This window comes from Necator americanus, chromosome II (assembly GCF_031761385.1).
Source record: "Necator americanus strain Aroian chromosome II, whole genome shotgun sequence".
Lineage (NCBI taxonomy): Eukaryota > Metazoa > Nematoda > Chromadorea > Rhabditida > Ancylostomatidae > Necator > Necator americanus.
Window position 1 is genome coordinate 17,076,580 of NC_087372.1, and position 17,740 is coordinate 17,094,319.

Here is a 17,740-nt window from a genome sequence, read left to right on the forward strand (position 1 = left end):
ATCTCGTGGCATCTGTAATATAATACTGCCGTAGCTTCTAGCTTCTTCCGTTTTTCAATAATATCGTTTGGTAGATTTTTCTACGCGTTCATGTGTTTCTATGGAAAGCGACTTTTAGTTCAATAGTGTTTGAAGAAGTATGCTGATAATCTAAAGCTACCGTTATCTGAATACTTGTGCTTCGTACTTTCGCAGTGCAATCAGCTTTATTTCAGCAAGAAGATGACCGCGGCTGTGCTAGTGCCGTCAGTCCAGCCTTCCATGTGTCCAGATTCTATAGATTTCACTGAAGCGATTAAGGTACTTCATGTGCTTTTAGCTCGTTTTGTATTTCGAAAGTCATGTACCAGTGATCACTGTTGTTTTCATTTTCGAGCTTTTATTGTATTTTACAAACAGGACTCTCCTCGGTTTCGCGCATCGCTGGCACAACACACGCAGTACTTCAGCCGGCTAGAAGCTAGGCTAAATGAGGTAAATCGTTAAAATAGCACGGAGTAAAGGAAAACATATTGACTGCTCAAGATGAGTCATGTTCTTATGAGTATCTAAATTATACTCAAGCTAAGACCATCTAAGGATCGGTGCACTTGCGGAATCGCCTGCGCTCGAGCGGCGCGGTAGGGTACAGAAGTTGGGATCGAGGGAGATTCCACTAGCGCCACTCATCGCTGGGGTCCAGCGAGGCCAGCAATGGTCCCGCATCTCGGTCTAACAGCTAGGTTCACCAGGCTGCATCGAGCGCAGCAGCTTACGCAACTGCACCGAACTTCATGTCGTTTTGACTGTATAGTTGGGTCAAAGCGACATCAATCACGAGTGTAGTTGAGGTGCATTTGCGTACGCGCTCGAAACGGCATGGTGGAGGCAGCGGTTGGAACCGCGGTGGGACCATCGCAAGCTGCAGTGATGGCTGCTGTCAGCAAGGGTTTCACCACGCTCCACCAAAGCGCCTCGAGATAAGCCGCGTACGCAATTGCTGCACGTCGTTTGACCCTACCATAAGAAACGGTATTCTAACTTATTTTGGAAAATGGATGGAACTTCTTATGCAGTCTAGTATCTGTGTTTATGAGCTAGAACAAATCAACCTCGTTTCTATTTTTTGATTGATTCAAAATTTAATAATCTCAAGTTGTATTATTTTCCGAAACATATTCAACTGCTCTCCCAGTTCTCCCCTTTTCTTTTCGATCATTTAACCGTGTGAAGTTCTTCTCACAGAATAAATAATTAGAGTTTTTGTAGTGTTAAAACAGTGAGATAGATACTAAAGAGCGCACTTGAGCTTTAATTGTTTACGTAGAAGAATGGTCGTGTATTTTTGTTTCAATACGATAACAGGGTCATATCACCAATGACGTCATACATTACTATGAGCGACCCGAAGATATTCGAATAACTCTACTTACATGTGTTTTTGTGGTTGTTCCATAGCAGTGTTTGAAGTTTGATTGAAAAATCCATTATATAAATTACTGCGAACATAAAGACTCCATTCGAAGCGATAATTGACTCTTCGCAAGTTATCCATCGAAGATTAATTTGAGCTGTGTTTACTTTACAAATTTTAGATTCAAAAACATGTGACAAACATGATGGACTTCAGCAGGAGCTACGTATCTACCTTCTAGTAAGTCTTCAGTTTACCAGAGATATAGTAGAATTCATTCAATCCAGCAATTTTTTCCGCTGAAGGTTTTATCAAGATAGTTTACTGAGTTCTTTTCTCGGTCACTTTCTTCATTCATCGGTTATACCGGAATCTCATATTTACAATTTAATGCATCAAATCACCTGTATAAAACTTATTGCTGGTAGCCCGGTGTTAAGTTTCCGTTCCATTATTTGACACGCTACTGTCGTCGTGTGTTACCGCACTGTATAATTGGTATTCCAAATCCATCGTTTTATCATGACCGTAATATCGCTCGGAATATCGGAATGGCTTACAGCGTGAAACTCTCATAACTTAGCTCAATAGGCAAAACGTAGTGGTGCTACATTTGTTGTATTGAGACATCTAGAACCGATGTTGTGAAAATGGTTTGTTTTCCCAGTTCCATGTGAATTTCCATCCATAGTATCTTATACTCTACTTTTCATTCAATTTGAATTTATGGTTTTGTGCTTTCTTGCAAAAGATGTAAGCAAACAGAGACAGAAAGAAAATACACTTTGTGGGGGGGGGGGGAAACGGTAAAGAGGGTCCCGGCGGATTCTCCGCGAATACCTCCGAGATATTACGTATCCACTGGATATGCCGCTGGATACGCGACCATACCTCGATGAAATCGCGCTCCAGTTGTTCGTAGAGACCCAGACAACCGTCTTAGATGCTCTTCTGGCCACAGAGGTGCAAAGGACCACACAGTTATAGGGAAACATGTAAACAATAACGATGTGAGTTGTCGAAATTACAGAATAAATCTAAAAAATGTAGTTAAAAGTACATATCATTTTGTATGGTTTTGAAATAAGAGGACGGGAATGGGTTTTGTCTAGATTTTACCTTCAGGAAGTCTAGAAATCCTATCACATTAACTCTTTCTCATATAAGAGGTCGGAGATACAGAGGGTCCATCTGTCCGGGAGTAAATTACGGTACAAAAAACGTGGACTTGCAGGATAACGAAAGTCCTCATTCCCACTACTTTTGAAATTGGAATGTTCCGTTTTTAACGAAATTTTTCATACTTAATTTGGAACTATTAGATGCACCTTCCTCTCTTATTTTACGTGAGGATTTCTCTTGCTTTTGGTATGGTTACAGCATTGAAGTCACCTCATATCACAAAATTCCAGAGGATGTTTCTAATTCTCCACAACAATTTTGTAGCTTGTGAATCATAACCGAGCAGAGTATGATGTTTAGCGGTAACCGCGCAGTCAAGAATTTAGGTAGTAACGAAGGGAAATCTCTTTCTCGCACCACTGGTAATTGCTCTGGCGAGGCACGATCAGGGCATGCTCGAAAATCTGCCGGGACCCTCTTTACATTACACGCACCCCTTTGTGGGTGCGTATCGTAAGGAACCCACACCTTCTGCCATAAATGCGATAGTTGGAGCCGGGGCTCCGACCCTCCTTCACTTTTGGACGGTTAGCGAAGGGAACCCTTCACTTTTGGACGGTTGACGAGAGGACATCGTACACTTCTGGAGATTGCGAAGGGATCTTTATCTCTTGAGCAGCACCCTACGAATTAGAACCCCCCTCCGCCGGAACGCTCGAAGCCGTATCTTCCTGGCCATTTCCTATGGCAACTACGAAGAAATGGGCGGAATCACCCTTCTTTCAATAATCTACGATCCCGTATACGAATACTCCACACGAAATTCATACCACCCCGGATTCGTAGAGTGATGTGTTCAATGGACTACTATTTGTTCTCGATCGACTAATTCAATTCCTTCCGCTACAGATCATCTAAAAAGAATGCGTGGCAGCACGGTATTTCCGTAGGTGTATGTTAAGGATAAGTGCGGTAGATTGTAATTGCTACTCCGACAATATAGCTGCGTTTGAGGGTATAGACCTGTTGAGTAGAGAGATATCGAACCATTGGTCACTAAATATCACTAGTAGAAGGTAATGGAAGAAATAAAACTTAATGGGAATTTAACGTTAAATGATGAGTATTTACTCTTGTATTTATGCAGAACGAACTATAAAATATGTTAAAATGTTACCCTAAAAATTTGCGTCTAGTTTATACTGAATTTTACTGACCCCATTTGGGAACTTTCATCGAAACTTCCTCAAGCATATGCAAAAGCATCAGAGCTAAACTCACCCTGGTGATTGCCACTTTTAATTAAGTGTAAGGATAACGACACTCTGTTTGCTCTCTTGAGTTTATTGTCAATATTTGATTTCGATTAGATTATTAGATTAATAGAATATTTTTCTATTAATCTAATACTTCTAAAAAGAGTCCGGTATCTCTTCTTCGTTTTCCACGAATCCCACTTTTCAGCACTAACAACCTTCTCAGCTTTATGTTTTTCTTCCTTTCTTTTACTTTCTTAGAGCGAACTTTCGCTGTGTCGTTGAATTAGAAGCACCAATTACGACTTCACTGCATTTATTCGGCCGTAGGTTTCTAACGACGTCCTCCAATATTTTGTATTAGATATCTTTTGGTAAGGAAAATACTTTGAAAAAAGGGCTTGTAGAGGGGAAATTTCCATCTAGCTTTCCTCTGAAGTGGATCATCTAGGTTGAGACAAAACGATTCAGCTTTTCATTTTAGCCTCCATCTTTTTTATTTTTTGACCTTTTCGTGTGAAACAGCTTTTTATGATCCCATCTACCATATGGTGAAATTTGCTACGCGATAGGACTCGGGTAATTCCGTTTTGTCGAACTTGCGCAACAAAAGTATTATTACAACTCAAATAAACAGCAGCATCTACCTTAAACAATCGCGTACGCTTTACATATCGACTGTGTTCTACTACCCACTGTAATATTGCACCGTAGGAAAAACGAGTTTGTTTCACATGCTTTTCTTTATGGTCAACTAGAAGGAATTGATCACACTTGTGCTCATGAACCACACATTTACTCCTTTCCACGCTTGAAGAGATCTTAACGTCAATTTTGTGATACGCTTCGCTTTGCTTTGTGATTTACCAATGAAGCTATTACTTCTGAGAATGATACACTTTTGGCACGGAATAAGTTTCTTCCCATGTTTTGAACCTCGAGAGCACTCTCACGTTTTCCGCAGTTCTTAGGAACTGTAGTGGGCGAATTCGCTCGTAACAAATAGAGGTTGTGTAAAATGTCATGCACTAAACTTTTTGAAGATTTTGTGTAGCCAACTAATGGACACATTATCACATTTTATCATCGGCCTGTTTGTGTTCAGCGCTTGCGTAACCCTCGCTAAGGTCTTCTGCCCAAAAGTTTAGCGACAAGTAGACGGGGAATGCTATTTGATCCACTTCTCTGTACATTTCTGGTAGCCAAGTTCTTGCTTCAAATGTGTTTCTTGACTCATGATTCTTGACCGTAGAATTTTGTTGTAATAGAAGTATAAGTCTTGAGAACGGTGTGGTTTTTAGCGATGGTATCCTCAGCTAGCAATTGGCTCAGGGAAAGAATCGAAAACTAGAGAAGTTGTAGTAAATTCTGCCATGTAAATTCTGGCATGCTTTGCTTAGTGTGAAAGACTTTCTCTGTCCGCATTAATCTTTAAATCCAGTTCTCCCACTTCCTAGACTGACTACCGTTCCTAGACTGACTACCGATGTCGTGCCCCGAAGAAGATCAAAAAATTAGTGAGCTCGTCACTGCCCAGTGATTGCTCAATTTATCTTCTTTGAAATTGGTGTAAAAGTGTGTGCAGTGATTTGTACTATGCATAGCGCTGCTTAATATTCAATTGTAGAGCGTTAACAGCTTCTTTTGAAGAAATCTCTCTTTGTGTTTTAGCAAACTAACTGTTTCGATCAATCAACTGTGTGAAGAGAGCTTCTCAGCAAATGTTCTCGCACAGAACACAATCCATTCTCTTTCGGATGCCTGTGGTCGAACAGTGTGCCTTACCAAAGACTTTCATGAGCAGTCCTGTACGACTTTATACAGTCAATTGAATTCTTTCTTGAAAACGTAAGCGTTTGGTCCATTTTGGTTTTTTGATTCTTTCATGTTTGTTTCTTTTCAGACTATTGAATTGAAATTAAAATCGAAATAGCACCGGAAAGTCACTTGCAAATAGGGAATTTAATTTCAGTGAATTAGTGAAAGTACAAGAAGCTAGAAGTCATTTTGACTCAATGTCAGCGAGTATGGATGAAGCTCTCTCTCGCAACGCTTCCTCGACCAGAGCACGTCCTTCCGATGCAGCAGATGGTCGGAACGCTCTTACAGCGGTTGCTTCCTTTTCGCATAATTCTGCTTTTTTTGCCAATATTCGGCAGATAAATTTTTGGGCTCCATCAGCTTAGTTCATAGCTCATATTACAGGTGGGAGCCTGCTTTGCTCACACAACACTGGATTATGTTGCACAGATCAATATTGCTCACGCACAAAAAGATCATTTAATAATTGATGCGGTATGTTTGAACAGAAAGTTTGTCCTGAGGATTGTGAGGTCGAAGCTTTGCAGGTGTACCCTACCAAACTTCCATTTATTTCTGTCAGTACCTCACTAAGATGTACTGTGATTGTGTGTGGGATTCTTGTATTTCTGCTTCATTTTTTTAGTAAGGTGAGGATTCAGACAAAGAGTGCGCTTCTTATAATGCGTCTTGTCTAGAGAAATGGAGTCCTTTTCATGTGCAGCAACCCTTAATCGTACTGCATTCTATGTCATTTCAAAGATAACTGCGCACAGTTACATTCTCATGCCTGCTCATTGAAATTTGTATTGATTTTCGTTCCTCAGATCTCTGTTTAACTTTCCTGTTTTTGTGTAGTTTTGAAGAAATCAAAGGGTATTGAGTTTACTAGCAAAACTTTGAAGGGTATGGAAATGATATTCAGTTGTATGCTTACTTTATGGAAAAGATTCTAATGTCTCAATTTTCTTAGTTATTTAGCATATGTGAATTTGGAGAAATGGTTTAATATGTATAGAGTGTGAGAATAATTTATCTGATCAGTCTTTCTTCCTCGTTTGTTAATGACTACCATGATATGCTTTCTCAAAAATGGTCAGTAATGCGCTCGTACTTGAAAATTATGCCTCACCCCTGCAAAGCTTCAGCCCTTTTTAGTACCTTACTAAACCAAATGTTCTTTATGGTAAATGCAGAGTAACTGTGCTATTTCTGCCTTTTCATTGCTCATCATGATATGCTCAGTTATGGTCTTTTGTCCGCGAAACGTCTTCCTTCTTCTCAAGAGGACACGCCATCTTTGATGACTGGACTGCTGCTGATAATGGTGCAGTGTCGGATTCCATTGCTGCACTAGCAGCCAAAAGCAGACTGATCCAACGAAAGATGCAGGATATACATTCCCTTGTACCGAAGGTAATTTTTCAAAAGAATCCTGACATTCCATTTCTTAGACTTTCCATTTTTTTTTTTTGGAGAGGATTATTTAACCACAGTTTGTCCCAGATTCTTGTTGAAAGTGAAGTTTCCATAAATTGTCGGAACAATTCTTCGGTCTTCTCTGAATACTTTACACTACACCTACACAACAATACTTTACACTTTACACTTTACACCTCGTTCTCATCAGTATTTTCTCCAAAATATTATTGCTTTTAATATGCTATGTTTATTCTGTGATTTGTTTTACTCGCTACTAAATTTACGTAATTTCCTTCTCTCGTTTTTTCGTGCTAGACTGAGATTTCCACTCGAACGCTCGATACCCACCGCTTTTTACATCCACCCCTGAGAAGATCACCTTTGAAGTGGCTGCAAAAGTTCGAGCAGAATACGTGTGATCGCATATAAGTGACTTTCTTCGGAATTGTTCCTAGTTTCTTGAATGTTAGCGAAATTATAAGCTTTTTAGGATCATTTTACTTCGGTGAGGGAACGTTGAACATCAAGCTATTATTACTTTCACTAGTCGAAAAATAATTTATTTTAAATGCAATTTCAAACAAGTGTGTAATATTAGCAACATAAAGCCATTACACTTAGAACAATGGTTTCGTTTTTGATTTTTTTTTTTTTGAGAAGTGAAGGTAAATTCGTGTAATCTGAAACTGTACAGGTCATCCTCGTTGAGCGCACTTACAACGTTAGCTCAGTTACACCGATCCTACTCACATTGGTTGTTCAATTCAGTTCAGTAATTGAAACTCTTCTCCCCTCTAGCCGTTTTGTGTTTATTATATATACATACATATGTAAACACAAAGTAAAACAATTTGTTCACAGCTGGAATTCTTTTTGTGTAACTCCTTCAAGTCGTCCGACGATCACGAAATTCCATTGTTTGTTTGGGAAGTGGTGAACTGAGTCATCCCAGCGGCTTAGTTCATCGAATGCTGCGATTGCGGTTTACGAGCGAATTGTCGTGTATTGATCGCTTGCCACTCATTACACATGATAATCCATGTCACTTCCAACTTCTAACAACAACTTTCTCTCTGTTGTGCCCTTGATTTTTCTCCGTCGGGCGTATGGATCGCAAGCAAACCGTAGCTGTCTTGAACAAGCTGAGCCTGACAGCACACTCCACATTCTACTCTTTCGAAGAGGTTTCTGATACTCCTCCGGCTATCAAGGCTTTTAAGAGAATAACTCTTCCTCCCACTGCTAAGTCATCTGTTCCTAAGAAGATCTCGGATGTGTCGACTGCCTCCATTGAGAGTACAAAGTCTGCATCTGGCAGGTTTAGCTACCTGGCTGGAGATGTCCCTAGTGCTCTTTGTCCACTGCTTCCTCTACCAGGACCAAATTTGTCTCGATCGAATTCAAGCAATGAGTTTACGTCTGATAGTAAACGCAAGAAAAATTCGAAGCTCAGACGCAGACCAGCAGTGAAACTTGTTCTTCCAAGAAGAAAAACTTCACGGTTCTATGCTCCCATACTTGATTCACCTATTCATTTACCTCAAACAGTGGGTTCCCTTCAAAGTATATTTTGAAGTTGATTTAAAAATGGTTTGTTTGTTTTGTTTAAACGTTTTGTTTAGGAGATGTTCCAACATTTTTCTGGAATGCCACCTGATCCAGATGTTATGATGGAAGGCTACCTTTACAAGCGGTCTTCAAATGCATTCAAAACTTGGAATAGACGTTGGTTTCAAATCAAAGACAACAAGTTGGTGAGTGATCACAGTTAGCTGCCCTCCTTCTGAACCAGATTCTTCTGGGCTTTAGTTGTACTCTCATCGCTCTGCTGACTCGGAACAGCCGACTGTCATGGAGGAGAATTTGATGTTGTGTCTGGTCCGTCCAGCACCGTCATCTATCGATCGAGTCGGATGTTTCGAACTTGTCACTCCTACCAGGTTTTTTTTTCATGCTGTTATGTTAGCATTAAAAAATTTCCCTATCGGTATGTCTGCAGTAGAATGGTTGTTTTGCGTGAAGTATACTGAAGCTTTGCCTGCTTCTGCGAGACATTAAAAAAAAGTAAATAAATAAAAACGATTTGCTACAGATGATTTTTTTGGGTGTCGTTAGCACTGTAAATCTTCCTAGATTACCATCTTAGGTTTTTATTTTGCAACTATTTTTCGATTTATTTTCTATTCGTTCACCGACTTCGCCGGCAACCGAAAGGTATTCGGAAACATCCCATATCTAGAAGAGTCGTTCCGGGATTATCTTTAGAGCACCCACGTTCATCACTTCCATAGAACTCGGCTGAACTTCGTACTTTCCCTTCGTTTAGTGTTTCAAAACCGGAAATATATTATTTTGCAATGAACAAGACTACTCTCACAGTCTGAAATAAGGTGCTCAGAGCATGCTGCGAAACCTCGTTAAAAAACCTTGTTCGTACCATCTATATCTTCTTGAAGGACATCAGTTTTGATTTTATGTCAGTATGGGATGTTTCCAAATACCGTACACGCATGATATCAATGTCACCTACCCTGTGTCATTCGCGGTCACAAACTATGATCTACAAATTTGCTTTTATTACGCATGCATTTACAACCTGAAATAACTTGAATTTGAGCAAGAAACAATGCCGTCTTCTTTTGTTCAACATTTATGTTATATCCCACTGCTGGACAGTATTCTTTATGTTACTTTATCTTTTTTTTTGGTATGGTAATAACTCATCTTCATCAAGTTGTTGGCGTTTTTTTTTACTATCTCAAAGCATGGTGCCATTTTTTTAAACTTGATTAGATTTCAAATTCAGAAGTCATCTACTTCAAGCCGATTCCGAAGCGTTGTGTAATGACTGGATGCGTGCTTTACAGCGTACGATTCTAGCTCTGCATGAAAGTGACGAAGTAGTAAGTCTGTTTTGTTTATTTTCATCTGTCAATTTCCTGTTTATTGAAATAATATAAATCAATGCAGGAAACCCGTCCAAGCTCCTTCAGCAAATCCGAAAGCCGGAAGGTTGCTACAGACGTGGGCGTCAGTGCTGCACATGTAGGCGCATCTTCTGTCCCAGATTCGACAACCACATTTGAGCAAATTCGTCGAGTACCTGGCAACGAAAGGTGTGCTGACTGTGGATCAGAGCAACCAAAATGGGTCAGCATAAATCTTGGGGTAAGCATTTATGAATCACTTCATGAGTTTAGTTTCCTTCTTCCTATTTTTACACTTTGCTCTACAGTTTTCTTTCTTTCTTTCTTGTCGTTCGTATACTCTTCCGTAATTTAGGTGGTTTTGTGTATAGAGTGCTCCGGGGTTCACCGTAGTCTAGGCGTACAAACATCCAAAGTCCGATCTTTGACGATGGACTCAATAGATCCTGAATTGCGAGACGTACTGTTGAGCCTCGGAAACTCTCAGGTTTTTAGCACTTACTTTTTTTTCATTCCTCCGGTCCAATTTTCTACTTCGATTCCTTCCAATTTTTCACTGTTCTTGCTTAAAATTCCTTTTTTAACGTTCAGGTGAATGCTATATTCCTCGCCCATCTTCCTGACAAAGATATTGTTCCCCAACCTGCTGTTGATAACTCTAGTCGCCAGGTATCTGTTTCTATTACTGTTAAATTTACAATTACATAATCTTCTCAAGAATTCATCTTCTGAGAGATTCATATGTCTTGGGTGAATTGAATTGATATTACAATGGTCGATGTTTAAATTTCAACATTTCCATTTTAAAGGCAGGATACCACGAATCTGGGGTGGTACGGATTTCAGGTGGAGTATCCATATACGGGGTCGTAGATTATGGAGACCGGGGTGGTTCCGCTCATCGCTCCCTGAATCACTGCAAGCAGCCGGCCCCTGAATGCTGTTTTGTACGATGCCTTCTATTGCAGCGCGCCACCCTTGCACGCATAGAGTCTCTTACTGCCTATCGAGGCAGTCCGAATTGATTTTCGACGAATCGCACGGCGGAGGCGGCGCAAGGGGTGGAGCGTTCCAATAGATGGCGTCGTAAAAAACAGCATTCTGGAGGCTGCTGTTTGCAGTGATGCAGGGAGAGATGAGCGGAACTACCCAACTATCCATAATATACGACCCTGTATACGGATACTCCACCTGAAATCCGCACCACTTCAGATTCGTGGTATGCTGTCTTTAACATTCCTATTATGTATTCGTAAGAATCAGGAGTACATCAAACTTTGGAGATTAACGTCGAAAAAAGATTCCCAGATTAGAAACGTGGATATTTTTCTTGCATTTTTTGGGCTGATATATATATATATATATATATATATATATATATATATATATATATATCATAGCGCAGTCGGTAAGGAGTTCTGATACGAAGGCACTTTTGGTCGATGGCATACAATCGTCCTAATGCCAGCCAAGCTTTTCATTCCTCTGGAGTCGATAAAATGGTATCGGTCTTTTCTGGAACGATAAAAAAAACTGACTTGACCTTCAGCTGGCCCCCGTAAGTCATTGTATAGACCAGCACGCGTTCCAAAACCTCAACGTTTACGAATTGCAGTAAAACGCGTTGTTTTTTTGTATATTGAAAGCTGCGGCTGATGTTTGATTTCGATCAAGCTCATATGTTTGTTAGCGACCTGTTAGCATGTGTAGGGTGATGGATCAGTCAGGCCGCACATTCTATAGATATTAAAAAAAAACAGAGAATAAGAACATACTGGATAATTTTACGACGTGATGTTGTAACTAATCTGAAAAAACGCATAGAAATTGATAAACAAGCGGAAAAAGATTCAGTTTCTGAATATTACCTCGAGAGGTGGCGGTCATCGTTTCGTACGCATTATCTGAGTCTCATACTGAAATTCTCACTGACCCGCCGCGCTACAGGCGGTATTATTGCAGGTGCTTTCATCTCAACCCGCGCTTATAAGTCCTAGACGAGTCTCAGAGGTCTTCGGCTAGAGATTTACAAAAAAGAGATTACCCTTATAATAAACAATCACAAGATGCATAATTCGAGTTGTGCACATATGGGATTTTGGCGATTATTTAAATACGCTGTAATAGTGAAATCTTCCTGTTCATCAGTCCAGCGTTGTGTGCTTATTAATTTTCAAATGTGTAGAACATTGGTCCCGTAGCTCTGACTTGTCATGGGGGAGTAGGACATGTGAAATTTATGAAAGTGAACAGTTTGTTGGGCACGAATGTTACTGCTCTCAACTAGCTCAACGTAAATTTTTTACGCTTGGAACTCGCCAAGGGACATTTTGCTTGTGTTGCGACGTATTTATACAGTTTTCTGAATACCTGGAGACGTAGGGAGTATAGCCCACTTTAGTCTGGTTTTAGTTTTAAAGAACTGTGTTTGTGCTCGTGTAGTTTACCAAGCAGGTCTAAAAGAAGAGAAACCACTTGCAGCGTAATCAGAGAATCGTGTAGGGGAATGTTTTCTTTGTGATCAAACTCATAAACGACCTGAACCCTTTTCTAATATTTATTCGTAAAGATATCCGTTGTACTCTGCAACGACGGCTCCAGATTTTGATCAAATACTGTTACCCTCGATATACATATTACCACAAAGTCAAGTTTTTCTTCGTAGCAGTAATAGTAATATTTTGCAGCGATTTTTTTCATTTCTTTTACAATAGGTTCGTGAAGCATGGATCAAAGCAAAGTACGTGGAACGACGATTCGCAGTTTCTTCGTGTGAACGTGCTAGAAGCAGTGCTGCCGCAAGAAAAGAACACCTCATCAGGCACCGTAACAGCCTTTGTGGAATTAGCAGTTCAGGTTGGTTGGTGAAAGTTTGTTGCTTCTCGTAGGGTGCTATGAAAGCTGTTATTTTCGTAACTTAACGCCGACTGTTGTGGAAGTCAACAAAACTCTGGAACAGCTCTTGTAACTTTGAAGATAAATCGCAGAAACTTTCATTCTCGAGAGTTCTGTAGAGAGTCCTGCGGACGGCTGTACTTATTTGATTTTACATTAATAGTAAATAACGTCAAAGTGAGTGGTGAGTGTGCAGAACCATTGCTGGTTCTAGTTTGTTCAGCCGCTCAAGGTGGTTTGTTAGTACTGGTTCATCGACAGCGAAGTATTCCTCTTATGTATTCAAAAGCTGATTTCTTCGTCGATCGGTTTTCCAATTTCCTGATTTTCTACTTTTTTTTGTCTCGAATGTAGGTTTTTCAAACAGATGTTTACAGTAACCATAAGTTGTTTTGCTGTGATTAGGAGCTTTTTTTTCATCCTTTTATATTTTTCCTATTTTAATATCCTCAATTAAAGTCTTAGCCTCCTGTAGAAGCTAATCTTGCTCTCTTGAAGTTCAATACTGCTTGCTCTCATAATATTATTCTGTTAAAAAATATTTCTTAACTCATTCCTTCCAAAATTTGACAGTTCTCTTCTAAAATAGTTATGGAGTTGTTCGATCCTTTGCATAGATGATGCGTGTAGCAGTAGTCATCTTGTGATCCTTGACCTTGGTGTCACTTATATTACAGTGTTTTCTTCAATACCGTTATTTTTTTCACACCGTTCAACACCAATGATTCAAACCATCCTGAGCAACTTGAGCCGTGTGAGGGCCTTGGCGCGGAATAAATTGTTTCTATGGCTGAATTTATTCGGTAGTTTTCGAAAGACTTTTTGTGTTTTCGTGGACTTTAGTGCGCATAGGTTCTCCATTCTGAAATATTTTAGGTTTAAAAACAACAATTATTGATCTAACGCCTGCTCGCAGTTTGTATCATAGCAGGGAAAATAAAATACGAATTTGATCTGACGGACGACATCGAAGGCTGACAGTAGCATCAAAATATAAATAATATATCAAATAATATAACATATAAAAATAAATATAATTTTGGAACTTAGTGAAATAGTAGTGTTCTCAAAGTTGTCATCTACAGCTGAGTGCTTCAGCAAACTGGTCATTGTACCTAATGCTCACTGTTTTCAGTTTTTTCTTCAACATCTTCATTATTTTTCTGCTGAAATGATTAGTTAATTTAGTTCACCGATCCACCTCGTACAGTGCTTTTGATGTTGATCTCATTCATAACACTGATACGAAGGAAGCGGTTAATGGTAAGTACGAAATGTTTCCTTCAGTATTATTTACTTTCTTCTTTTCTAATTCCTGAATCGTTAGTTCGAGATTTATGAGTTTTACATACTTCAAATCTTTTCAGGTTTCAAACAAAGCCGAATGTCATCTTGTGGCTCTGATCCAAGCATTGGTCAACCAGACACAGGTTAGTTGCTTGAGATGTGATTTGTATGCATTGGACTGAGGAGTAAGTTGTGAGCGTTTTTTTTTTTTTCAAACTGAAAACACACATAGAAATAAAAAGTTTTCTAGATGTCTTTGCATCATTCGTTGAAGGATTTTTCATTCTACAAAAAGGTTTTATCTTAGTTTCTTTTTTCTTAATTTTTGGAACGAATAAAAAGATTGAAAGAAACCATTCGTAATAATCGAAGGACTTCTGCGCGATGGTAGAAAGTTGTTAAAACAAACGATTTTAAACGATGCGAAAAATAACAGAGTGTACTGTTGATTAATTCGCACTAGTTTTTTGGTTTCTAAGAAAATAGAAAAAAGGATTTCCCCTCGACGTGCAACAGTGGGGTTGTGCGGTGTGTGTTCCGCTTTCGAGATCAAAATTCCTGATTTTGATGCGCCAAGACAAACGGCAAACGCTGTTTTCGAGCATTGTTCCTTCTCTGTACAAAGCTCTGTTGAGTATTTTGCATCCTTGAAATAACTGACGATTAGTTGGTTATTGGAGTTGTTGCTGTGGACGAAGGCTGATCTTTTCACTATTTTCAGCTGAAACTACCGATTGGGAAGTTATAAGCGAGGCAGCCAGATGCGGCGACGTTCTAGGTCTTCTTCGATGTGTTGCTGCGGGTGCAGATATCAATTGTGCACGCAGCGGTACAACTGCCTTGCATATTGCGACAAGAAACGTGCGTGTCTTGGGGCGTTGAGGTCTGCACTTACTTTCTGTGAATTGTCTTCTATTTGGATTTCAGGGTCAAACAGCTGCAGTAGAGTTCCTTTTGCTGAATGGTGCAAAAATCAATGTTCTGGACGATAAGTTGAATACACCTCTTCATCTTGCTGCCGCTGAAGGAAACACTTTGTGAGCCACTATTTTCTTACTTTAGTACTTGTTATATTGCTAACTTATATTATTGAAAATTGTTCTAGAACTGGTGGGATTAGATCAAATCTGGCCTCCATTTTAAAGATAACATCGCATGCAGATTAGCAGTTAGAACTAGCTTGATTTACTGAAAGAAATACTGAGTCTGGCTGTCAATACTTTCGCTTAAATGCGACATTTTTGCGTTGTAGTCGTTTTTGTAGTAGACATTAAAGACAGTAGGAATTGCACTATACACATATATTACTAATGTATTAATATGTGTTCATTTTTATTTGTTTATTTTTGTTATTTTTTCTAATTAAGAACGCTATTGCTGGGTGTCATAAAACAGCATGGCCTGAATTGGGAAAGTAAACTCTTTCTAAAGAAATGCTCTACTCCACTGCACTATGTATTTGATGGAGATTTACAAACAAAGTAGAATAGAGTCTGAAACCCCTTCAATCCTGAGTTTAGATGTCCTTTTCAACTAGCTTGGCGAAGGCGCAACTGCTAAAACTTATATACAAAGCTCCCTCATTTGAATAAAAATATCACGTCCTACCGTTCTCAAGAAAGAACCAAGTGGTTCGGAAACAAATTGTGCTGAAATGATCTTATTGATGTAAATAAATCGCGATCTATGCACATCAAACGTTCTTCACCAAAGGAGGTATACTACTATTAAGAGGAGGAGCTTTTGGAACATAATTCTTTTAAATAAAAAAATATACAAAATAGAAGTGAATTGAGATGGTTGCATTTGCTTTTTGCTATTCCAGTCAAGTCACTTTCATAGAGCAGCAAATTTAAAGTGGAATTGTTCAGCCTGAAACCACAGCTTAAGATTAGCAAATTCCTGTTGAAAACAACGTTGAAAGCTCTTACACGTTTTAAAAAGCAAACCAGTCTTTCTTAGATTTTCCAGATCGTCCAATTAGCTTAAAGTGAAAAGAGCGATGTTCAGATAACCGCAGTTGTAGGCTAAAGGATATCGTTATTCAAGTTACTTATAAACACTGGAGAACGGATTGCGAAGGGCCTCTGCGTTGCTGCCTAGAACTGCCATGTGCTGCAGAGATCAACTCAGTGTATATTTTCTTTTCGAAAGAAAGCCTTGATCATGCTCTCATCAAGAACGTAGAGAGGTTCTGCTAATGTATGATTGTATAATTTAGATGATGTATAATTTAGGAAAGAAAGGTTTCAATTGTTTTGTTAGGTGAGTTTTATTTCATTAACACAACCATAAAAATTTGTGTTGATTTCAATCTTGACTTTACATGTTTCTGCTTTGCGGAAACAAGTATTGTAATTTAGCAAATGGGTTCTTACCTCGTTCAAAGTTTTAAACTGTGGAGTCTATTTTATGCAGATGCTCTGTGGGGTCTAATGGCAGACCTATCCGTACCTTATTTTAAGCATTTTTTTTTATTGTTACGCGTGCACACGATCTTTGCGTTCAGGCAAGTGTGCCAGTTGCTCAAGAGAGGTGCTGACAAGTCGCTGAAGAACGCTGATGGTGTGACTCCTTTGGAAATTGCTGTCGATGGCAAGCATGCGGATATTGTTACGCTGTACGTTCACTCATATGTACTCTACAACGATTCAGTTTGAATTAATTGCAAGACAACTACTGGATTTTTAAAAAAATACTCCGTTTTGTCAACTTAGCACTGCATTATATTGATCTGAAAACAGAAGAATCAATAAAATAGAAAATCAAGATGCAACTATCTTGTAGGATGTGAAGTTCTCTGTCGGGTGATTATGACAATTTGGAAATAGTCTTAATTTCTATATGCATCTTTTGTTTGAAAAAACACTAAACTCTGTCCTTCTGTTATACAGAGAAAAGTCTTTCTCTCCATTTATTGACGCATTCGCTCTCAGGTTTCGTGTGCACACAATGAGAGACGAGTTTAACGAGGAATTCAATAACCCGATGGATGATACCGTTGACAGTGTGATTTCTGATATCACTCGGAAAGCTGCAGTAAGTAAAAGCTCGTCCGGATGATGGACCTCAGCCTCGCGATGGTCGAACCTTCTGGATAGGAAGTTGCGGAATTTTTCGTTTCGTTGTTTTCATTGCTTCTTCTCTTCTTCTTAGGCGCTGTGTCAGGTAATTATTGCATTTGTTTGAAAGATAACAATTTCTGTTCTCTTCCTTTTCTTCGCTACTGCTTTGTTCGCTGTCTAAAACTAGATATAGTAACGGAATACTATACGAGTCATTCGTTAGGTTCGGTGTTCAATTTTTTCAACCAATAGCTTTTTTCTAAAGTGTCTAACAGTCACTGCGTACCCTCACTCATATGTTCCCTTCAACTTCTCTATTTACCCATCCCTGTGATCTGTTGTTATGTTATGATGACCCCGTAGCCATAATATTGTACATTTCAAAGCCTCTCATTTTCTATGCGATCACCTTGTTTTTACCATGGCTTATGTGATGCTAAGTGCTGAGAAAGAATGGATGAAAATGAGGTGGTCCAGATCCTCTTCTTTCAACGACATGATTTGAGAGGCGGAGTTTGAAGGTTATTCCCGGGTGAGAAATTAATAGATGTAGTCGCGTCAAAAGTGTTAAAT

At 39.3% G+C, this 17,740-nt stretch overlaps 1 protein-coding gene across 4 annotated transcripts; it reads left to right on the top strand.

The window, feature by feature from the left end:
- Positions 1 to 222: 222 nt before the first annotated feature.
- RB195_018152 (uncharacterized protein) lies at positions 223 to 17,165 on the top strand (the record flags this gene model as incomplete). Of its 4 annotated transcripts, XM_064185468.1 has the most annotated exons (21): positions 223 to 300; positions 400 to 474; positions 1,575 to 1,633; positions 5,443 to 5,619; positions 5,744 to 5,882; positions 5,977 to 6,066; positions 6,817 to 6,987; positions 8,214 to 8,540; positions 8,616 to 8,747; positions 8,803 to 8,933; positions 9,800 to 9,896; positions 9,964 to 10,161; positions 10,276 to 10,407; positions 10,512 to 10,589; positions 12,635 to 12,776; positions 14,004 to 14,078; positions 14,183 to 14,245; positions 14,824 to 14,963; positions 15,030 to 15,139; positions 16,612 to 16,722; positions 17,039 to 17,165. In XM_064185468.1, 21 exons carry the CDS (start codon positions 223 to 225, stop codon positions 17,163 to 17,165), a joined length of 2,652 nt encoding a protein of 883 aa, XP_064041347.1. The 4 variants fall into 4 exon arrangements, with proteins under 4 accessions (XP_064041347.1, XP_064041348.1, XP_064041349.1 ...); XM_064185467.1 differs by lacking the exon at positions 8,214 to 8,540; XM_013440931.2 differs by lacking the exons at positions 223 to 300; positions 400 to 474; positions 1,575 to 1,633; ... (2 more) ...; positions 5,977 to 6,066; positions 6,817 to 6,987 and having other exon boundaries at positions 8,100 to 8,540.
- Between the last annotated feature and the right edge of the window lie 575 nt (positions 17,166 to 17,740).